This window comes from Megalobrama amblycephala, linkage group LG5 (genome assembly GCF_018812025.1).
Source record: "Megalobrama amblycephala isolate DHTTF-2021 linkage group LG5, ASM1881202v1, whole genome shotgun sequence".
NCBI lineage: Eukaryota > Metazoa > Chordata > Actinopteri > Cypriniformes > Xenocyprididae > Megalobrama > Megalobrama amblycephala.
In genome coordinates, this window is record NC_063048.1 from 36208216 (window position 1) to 36218104 (window position 9889).

General features: G+C 36.8%; 1 protein-coding gene across 1 annotated transcript; it reads right to left on the reverse strand.

Moving 5' to 3' along the window:
- Window positions 1–333: 333 nt before the first annotated feature.
- On the reverse strand, window positions 334–6455 carry actc1b (actin alpha cardiac muscle 1b). Its single transcript, XM_048192103.1, has 9 exons — window positions 6303–6455; window positions 5635–5782; window positions 4167–4295; window positions 3980–4090; window positions 3813–3897; window positions 2273–2434; window positions 2008–2199; window positions 1744–1925; window positions 334–575 (listed from the first exon to the last, which is right to left on the reverse strand). Exons 2-9 carry the CDS (start codon window positions 5761–5763, stop codon window positions 432–434), a joined length of 1134 nt encoding a protein of 377 aa, XP_048048060.1. The 5' UTR covers window positions 5764–5782; window positions 6303–6455; the 3' UTR covers window positions 334–431.
- Window positions 6456–9889: the final 3434 nt, after the last annotated feature.

Below are 9889 nucleotides of genomic sequence, written 5' to 3' on the forward strand. Positions count from 1 at the left end.
ATAATATGACACGAAAGCGTTGCAAAAACAAGTCAGTACTAGTGCTAGATAATTGCCCATGTTTTCAGAGGAACTAGACATTAAAAATATATATTTCAAATTTTTATATGTACTGTTTTTTTTGCATTTTTGACGTCATACAGTGCATTTTATATTTTTTTAAGTTTAGAAAATATACTGTGATATTCTTTTAAGAACCCTTGAGTACCATGTAAATGTGTTGTATGTAATTATTATTCAATATAGCATGTTTTTATCATCACAATACCACTTTATTTTTTTGCATCATAACTCAAATGCAGAACAGGCAAGTGATCACTCAATACGCTGTTGTTTGTTATCAGTTATCTGTTTTTATTACAACATTACATGTATATACAGTAAAAGAGACAGTACAAATGTACGGCTGAGACTGAGAGATTGTTGTTGGTTTAGAAGCACTTCCTGTGGACAATGGATGGGCCTGCCTCGTCGTACTCCTGCTTGGTGATCCACATCTGCTGGAAGGTGGACAGGGAAGCCAAGATGGAGCCACCGATCCAGACGGAGTACTTACGCTCGGGAGGAGCAATGATCTAGAGAGAGAGAGATGGAGAAACATATTATTACAAACATGTTGTGCAACAACAGATGCAGCTTATTAAAAAATCAAACCCTGCTATAGTTAACTACATTAAACACTCTAAAAAATGTTGGGTTAAAAACAACCCAAGTTGGGTTAAATATGCACAAACAAAAGCACAAGTCTTGAAAAGTGAAGTCAAAGCGTCTCGATCGCCCCCAGGTGGTTGGTCCCAGTATAGCTCATAAACCCCACCATCTTCATGTTATTTAATGGTATGTGAGACAAACTAAATAATTAAATTACACTTCAAATATTATCGCTGATGTCAGTTCAAGTGTTTTTTGAATAATTTTGGTTTTAGTTCGTTATTTGATGCTATAAAAACGGGGGTGTGGAGTCATGATTGACAGCTGCTCTGAGGGAAATGGTCACTGAGGCACCAACTGACTTTTTTTTTATTTAACCGCCAATAAACCTCAAATGAAGAAGAATAACGGTTTTTTTTTTCGGGAGGAGATTGTAGTTTTAACTTTAATTTCTTCATTTCCACAACTCATTATTTTTAACATCGACATAATGAGCTGTTCGGCAGTAAACCGTATGATTCTGCGGGAGTGTGGGCGGGAAAAGCCTTGAAAGCGCGCGAACCCAGGTTGCGAATCAAGATGTCGGCGCCATTTTGGGACATTGGCGGCTTCACAAACCCAGCGTTTCAGTTAAATATTTGATCCAACCTACTGGGTAGTTTTATTTAACTCAACTATTGTTTAAAAATTACTATATGGCTGGCTTAAAAACACACAAATTACTAAAATAATTACTAGAAGCATAATAATCAAAAGGTGAACATAATTTAATAAATGTTTATTATTTATTAAACATATTAATAAATTGTATTTTCCAAACTGTTTTGGGTTCATTTTAAGCGAGCGGTATTTAATTATTACTTATTAAACATATTAATAAATCGTATTTTCGAAACTGTTTTGGGTTCATTTTAAGCGAGCTGTATTTAACACAACTTATGGGTTAAAACAACCCAATCGCTGTCCATTTTCAACCCAACTTGGGTTATTTTTAACTCAGTGTGCAGTTAAGTTCATTAATTGTAAAGCTTTCACAGCTTGTTTTTACTATACAATTTGAATGTTTAGCTGATTTATATATGTTTCGCTCACCTTGATCTTCATGGTGCTGGGGGCCAGAGCAGTGATCTCCTTCTGCATACGGTCAGCAATACCAGGGTACATGGTGGTACCGCCGGACAAGACGTTGTTGGCGTACAGATCCTTACGGATGTCAATGTCGCACTTCATGATGCTGTTGTAGGCGGTCTCATGGATACCAGCAGACTCCATACCTGAGGTGAGAGAGGAAAAGTTGAGTTTTCAATCACAACACAACTGGAAGAATGAAGTGAAGAGCATCCGGATGAAACGCACCAATGAAGGAAGGCTGGAAGAGGGTCTCGGGGCAGCGGAAACGCTCGTTACCGATGGTGATCACCTGACCGTCGGGCAACTCGTAGCTCTTCTCCAGGGAGGAGGAGGAGGCGGCGGTGGCCATCTCGTTCTCGAAGTCCAGAGCCACATAGCAGAGCTTCTCCTTGATGTCGCGCACGATCTCACGCTCAGCTGCGGAGAGGCGAGTTATGTTACTTCAGGGACTCTTGGATACAAAGTCTGCTGAAAGTTTACCGGCACTCACCGGTTGTAACGAAAGAGTAGCCTCTCTCAGTCAGGATCTTCATGAGATAGTCAGTCAGATCGCGACCGGCCAGATCCAGACGCATGATGGCGTGGGGCAGAGCGTAACCCTCATAGACTGGGACGTTGTGGGTCACACCGTCACCAGCGTCCAGCACGATACCTGCAGAGGGCAGCACGTGGTCAGACCGTAAATTAGCACCTGTTCACACCTGTCAGCCGGAGCGTTCCGCTAATCTTACACAATGCAGACAGCTTTTATGATATCAGCGTGCTGACAGGGCAAAATTATGAACAAACGTTCCTACAGTCACGTTCAGAGTTATCTGGTGTTTAATAACCCAGCAAACAACTGGCATAAATCGGTGAAACATTTCCTAAAAATGCATTCAGATACGTTTCATAACTTTAATTTTGGAACTATTTTTCAACCATGCCGAGAGAGCGTCTTTTCAACGCTCATTAAACGTCCAAATGTTCTCAAAACGTTATTTATACATCGTTCATGGAGTGTTTTTTTTTTTCTGAAATGTTTTAGTTGGACGTTCTAACGTATTTAAACGTTTAGTAACGTTCACATAATGTGTGTAGGATGATAAAATGGAACGTTTCCCTAACGTTCGCATAACCAAGAAATAACGTTTTTAAAACACTGAATGTTTTGAACGTATAGAAACGTTCAGAAATAACGTTTTCATGTGAACGTTAGCGAACGTTCTTAGAACATATTTTCGCTAGCTTGGATTGTTTGATAAATTATACAGCCCTATTCATAAATAAATAATCTAAAGGAAAGGCTAAGAAATCTATACAGGATTCCAATTGGAATTTCCATCATAATTTGGAAACCATTCTAATGAGAATCAGTGTTGTTATTGTTAACTAAAACTAAAACCATTAATAAAAATAAAAATTGTTACTTGAAATATTTAAAAAAGTATTTTATTTCAGCTAGTTGTCAACTTGAAGGACTAAACTAACTAAAAAATATTTTAAAAAATATGACAAAACGCACAAAAAAATTACAAAAATAAATCGGCAATAGTAATAAAGTAACACCAGTGGGAATCTTCTGATATGATTCCAACAGTTCCTACTGTAATAACAATTAATTGATTACAAAAATTAATTAATTAAATCTCTTAAAGTAAGACTATTATTCCAATGCGAAAAAGTATTATAAAGTATTATTCCAATGCGAAACAATCCATTCGAGTTTAAGAATCAAATGAGATCCTCCTGGATTCAAGAAATACAGGATTTTTTTTAGATGGTACAAAATCACTGGGGCGATACTCTTTCAAAAGGTACTAATATGTACCATTTAGGCATTAATATGTCCTTTTTGGTATTAATATGTACCTTTAAGATACTAATAAGCACCTTTTTAGGGGTAAATATGGTACCTTTTGAAAGGTTACCGCCCTAGTTACAGCTTTTGTAGCTTTTTACTCAGAGAGTGTGCTGATTTCGCTCATTAGTAGAACAGCAGCGGTTGGCTTATCTCAATATGTTTAAGAGTGTTGGTCGTAATGACTAACCGGTGGTACGGCCGGAGGCGTACAGGGACAGCACAGCCTGGATGGCCACATACATGGCAGGGACGTTGAAGGTCTCAAACATGATCTGCAAGAGCAAAGACAGAAGTTGTTATGAGCTCTGTGAGGGAGAACGAGACTCTCATGTGTGAAGAAGACCTCATCAGTACCTGAGTCATCTTCTCCCTGTTGGCCTTGGGGTTGAGAGGGGCTTCGGTGAGCAGGGTTGGGTGCTCCTCGGGTGCCACACGCAGCTCATTGTAGAAGGTGTGGTGCCAGATCTGAAGAGAACAGTCATGTTAATCACACTGCTCTAATGCATGTGATTATTAAGTGAATGTTACTGTGAATTCGCACCTTCTCCATGTCGTCCCAGTTAGTGATGATGCCGTGCTCAATGGGGTACTTCAGGGTCAAGATACCTCTCTTGCTCTGAGCCTCATCACCTACGTAGCTGTCCTTCTGACCCATACCGACCATCACACCCTGAGGGAGAGAGACGCGGGCTCAGTGAGCACAGATATGAGGATAATTAACTGACACTACAGGCAAAAACGGTGCTTTTTCATGCACTGGTCAGTTTGAGAGCGATTTGGTTTTTCATAACTAGTGGAAAGAAAGCGAGTGTTCATTTTATTTGCGTCTGTAGATTTCAATCTCTTTAAAAGCGTCAGAAATCTCCACTTCAACAGCTTTAGACACACCAAACTTTACACTTTTATTCATATCTATATTCTGATTATTCTATTATTCGCCTGGTTTATACAACATTTTACACCTAAAAACATGGTGAAAATGTATTATTTTCTAATCCATGGAGTGATGAAAAGAGAAATCCAGAACTTATAATATGTCAACAAAATCGAACAAAAAATAGGGAATTTATACAAATTGGTATATATAAGAGAATGCATTTGGCAATGCATATTTAATTAGACAATGCAAACATGTGCATATCTAAACAGCATTTAAAAAATGTGCAAATATGCACAAAAAAAGTTTGCAATTCTTAATGTAAATGATTGGGAATTTATGCAAATTAGTATATATAAGAGAATCTATTTGGCAATGTGTATTTATTTAGATAAAGCAATAATTTCCATATTTAAACATTTAAAAAAATTAGCAAAAATGCTATTTTTTTTTTGCAATTAATTGGGAATTTATTCAAATTGGTAGATATAAGAGAATGCATTTGGCAATGCATATTTAATTAGACAATGCAATCATCTGCATATTAAAACAGCATTTCAAAAAATGCAAAAAAATGTTTGCAATTCTTAATTTAATCGGGAATTTATGCAAATTGGTATATATTAAAGAATGCATTTGAAAATGCATATTTAAATTAGACAATGCAATCATTCGCATATTTAAACAGCATTTCAAAAAACTTGCAAAAAAATGTTTGCAATTCTTAATGTAATCGGGAATTTATGCAAATTGGTAAATATTAAAGAATGCATTTGAAAATGCATATTTAAATTAGACAATGCAATCATCTGCATATTAAAACAGCATTTCAAAAAATGCAAAAAAATGTTTGCAATTCTTAATGTTATCGGGAATTTATGCAAATTGGTATATATTAAAGAATGCATTTGAAAATGCATATTTAAATTAGACAATGCAATCATTTGCATATTTAAACAGCATTTCAAAAAACGTGCAAAAATATGTTTGCGATTCTTAAAGTAATCAATCAGCCGGTGAAGTATGATGATATCTGTGGTGTCTTGCCTTAACCGGACCGTATTAATCAAAACACTACAGTTCATGTCCAGGAGAGGATTTCCCCTGTATTGTTTTGCAGATGTGTTCGCACCTGGTGACGGGGCCTTCCAACAATGGAGGGGAAGACAGCACGGGGAGCGTCATCTCCGGCAAATCCAGCCTTGACCAAGCCAGAGCCGTTGTCGCACACAAGGGCGGTAGTCTCGTCGTCGTCGCACATGGTTGGTTTTCTGGTTGGTCTGTGAAGGAAGCGTCACACCGTCAGAGACAGAGCCAACAATCATACAAGTACCATGATGTTCTTCACTATATGACTTTGTCTAAATCTTCTCAACGTACATGCAAAACTACAATTGTTAAATATTAATCAAACTCGTCTAAATCTAGCAGCGACATGTGCTTCGTCTCTCCTGCCCCCGAAAGGGTTAGTGAAATCATATCTGCTCAAGACTTTCAGTAATGCCAAAGAAAGGCTAGAGTTTAACTGCAGGACAGGCGCTCTATTTAGGGCTCGACTCGTTTAAGAGAAGTCCTCTCACTTTCGCAGCTGTCGCCGTCACCTGCCGAGCTTCATTCATGCACTGTGATGCTTCAGTATTGCATGAAATAAACATACTATCAAGTCAAAAGTAGAAGCTAAGAATCTTAAGATTATCTGCTCCGCCGAAAATCGTCAAGCTGTTATCCGTTCACAGAGTCTAACTAGTACAAGAAAGATCTAAAGAAATATCAGATGCAGTAGCTTCTCGCAGGACTCACCAAGTTGTTATCACAAGACTGATGCTTCCACTGGGACAGAGAGACAAGGTGAGGAGCCCCTTTAAATAAGAGCGGCTCCTGGGGGCCGGGGCGGAGCGTCGGGTTCACACAAGCCCAAATAAGTGCAGCCGAGAAAAAATAAAAAAAGAGAAAATAACCCTCTCCTCCACCCGTGAATCTGATCCCCCCGGGTGGATTGGCCTCCCTAAAATTAAGAAAGGCTTCCTTAGAAATAGCGGGCTGAGTGCCAGTCATCTGCGTCTTAAACGTGGACTTCACATGTCAGATATTTGATTATTATTTGACATGTTTGCAATGCAATATTTGCATATGCATATATTAAATAAAAATGTGTAACGTGCATGTTTTGTTGTTTTACGACAGCATGCTTTATGCTTTTATACTTTTATGTTTAAGCGGTTCTCACTTTCTTTATTGGATAAAAGCAGGGTGGGTTTTTGTTTTAAACTTTTGCTTATGCATTTGTGAGGGATAATATTGAATTATTTTTATGCATTTCTGAGTAATTTTGTGTGGGGCTTCTGTTGGAAACAGCTTGAGTCTATAGTCAGCAGTCTCTTGATATAATTGTGATTATTCAGCCTTTTTCGAACACAGGCTGCCTAAAGATGTCAACCAACCGTAACTAGGGTCTCTCGTTTTAGCAACATCTTAGAGGCTCCTCGCTCTCTCCAGGATGAATACTGTATATGTCAATGGGTGCTGGCATGTGTGGGCTCGAACCCTAAATGTGGTTAACAGCTGAGGGGTAACAGCAGCCTGGCCCTCTCTCCCTTAGCAGCGCCCCGATTGGCTGGGCTGTAGTAGTAGCTGCGCTCTGATTGGCTTAGCCCTCTCCTTTTAGGGTCATGGTTCTCATCAGGTGTTATGAACGTGAGGCCGGTCGAGCGTCTGTGACCGGACCTCCCATTGGTGTGATTCATAAGATCCTGATCCTCAGCGCCCCATTAGGAAATTCTCCCTTACTATGGCAACATATGGACGTCTGGGAGTCGCAAATCATCTTTCTGAGACACATTTCCAAACTCGTCCATGTCATTAACTCTAGAACTAGAACTGAAATAGAACTTCAGACATTCAGAAAGGAATTTACATTCACAGATCTATCTATTTATCTATCTATCAGTTTATTTTATTTTTATTGCACATTTCATAATGACAGAGTCGACCAAAGGTGATGCACAAGAGTAAAATACAAACATAAAACAGATTAAAAACAAAAGACAAATTTACCCAACAATAAAAAACACATAGAAACATGTTGAAAAAATGTGTCTTTTTCCATACATTTTGTATAATATCTATTTCTAGTAATTGTGCAGTTAATTCTCATACTGTATTTTCAGAAAGTTTTGGAATATTTTTCATCTCCCCAAATTTGTCACTACCGAAACACAATAATAAATAATTTAATAAGAAGAGTCACATTGATCTATTGAGATTTTGTTTACATCTGCCTTATAAATATATTTTTTTGCTGTTTTTTAAAGCAGTTTTCACAGGTAAATCAATAACAATTACAATTTTAACAATATTTCAAGTGTGATTTATGAGATTTGTTGTATTTTGAATCCAATCTTTCTTTGTAAAAGTCATAAAGTTTATCAAACTGATTTCAAAGTGAATGATTCATTAGTTTGAATAAACATTGAATCAAACACTATAATAACATCATTCAATATACTTTATTTCTGACAAATCATCCCATGATTCAGTAGTGACAGTAATGTGTTGGTAGTGACCACATCACATGACACAATTTAACTCACATACTAATGATTCGCATACTAAAACATACTAAAATTCTAATGATTTGCATAACTGTACAAAAAATTTGTTTATTTCCCCCAAATAAATAATTATGTGTTCACTTTTGTCACTACCAAAACAATGATGTCACCACCGGAACATGGTGAAGTTTCGGTAGTGACAATTTTAGATACTTTTGAGGCAGATATGCACAGAAAAAAAAGTAATTTTATCGAAAAACACTCAAAAAACAATGATGTCACTACTGAAACTTCACCACATGTTTCGGTAATGACAATTTTAGACACTTTTGAGCCGCTCACAGATGATAATCTGCACAGTTCTGAACAGTTTTACACACATTAAAAACTACATTTTAGTGAATAACAACCATAAAGTTTGTTTAATTGCAGAAAAAAGTATTTGTTAGTGACGTTCCTTATAGTTGCACACAGATTTTCAGACTTTTGAACTCATTTAACTCAGAATGATGATCTATCTGCTGTGAAAGAGAGGCTGTGAGAGGAATATTTCCTGATCAGAAATGTAGAAGTGTGTTAAAATCAGACTAAAACACACACTGTTTCAGTAGTGACATGAAATTTTCTTTTTTTTTTTTTTTTTTTTTTTTTTTACATAAAGTTTCATGATTTAAAAATAAAATATAAAATACATTTTTTTAACTTCACTTTATAAAAAAATCAGAAATATTGCAAAAAAAAAAAAAAAAAAAAAAATTTTTTTGCAAAAATGATTTCAATATCGTTTTCACAAGTTGAAATTTATGGTCAGGGTTCAGGACAGCCTCCCTATTGAAAGTACCCAATAAATGATGATTTTATATATATTAATCTTACTGATATTTTAAATATTATTGTGGGATTCAACAGATGATAGAAGAATTTTAGTAACATCTAAAATTTGAAGACTTAATTTGAACTTATACACAAACAATTGAACCTTAATCTGAATTCTAAACTCAATAGGAAGCCAATCAAAACAGTCATAATTTTTGTTTCTAGTCCCTGTTAAAGTCGGCCACAGCATTTGGACCAGCTGACGGTGAGATAAACAAGACTGAATTCATTTGTTTTTCAAATTTAAGAGCCGGTCAAAAATGACAGCCAGATTTCATTTAATTGGAGAAAATATGAGATATGTTGTCACCTGGTTTCATTGGAAGGTAAAGCTGTATATCGTCTGCATAAAGATGATATAAAATGTGATGCTTACGAAAGATTTTGGCTAAAGGAAGAAGATAGAGGGAAAATAAGACAAGACCTAAGACGGAGCCCTGGGGTACACCACATCTATCTATCTATCTGTTGTTAAATATAAATGTGTAACTGCGTGAATTGTATCTAAAACAAATAAACTGTAATGCAACAATAAACACTGACATTCGTCTCTGTTTCAGACTGAACCTCTCAGATGAACGAGTGATTGAGAAAGAGAGAGTGATGGAGGGCGTCTGTTCTGTCACTTCATATCACAGCTGGTTGTGGGGGTTCGTTCCTCCGTCACATAGCCACTGCTTGAGAGTTTGACTATTAATAGCGTTCTGCTCTGTCTGCATATAGAGGAGCGTCCAGATTCCTCAGGCCGTGAGGATGACCGCCACTCCACCGATCAACGTGAAACACGTGATTTAATGAGAAACATCATTCGTTTCATCAGAGAGCAGTGAAACGCTTTACTGTCAGACAATTAATATGGTCTTCATATTACACTATAGTCACACATAGTCAGTGTGTTCAAATCCTCATTGAGTAAATTATTAATACAAATCATGAAGAATGATGTACATTGTTACCTCA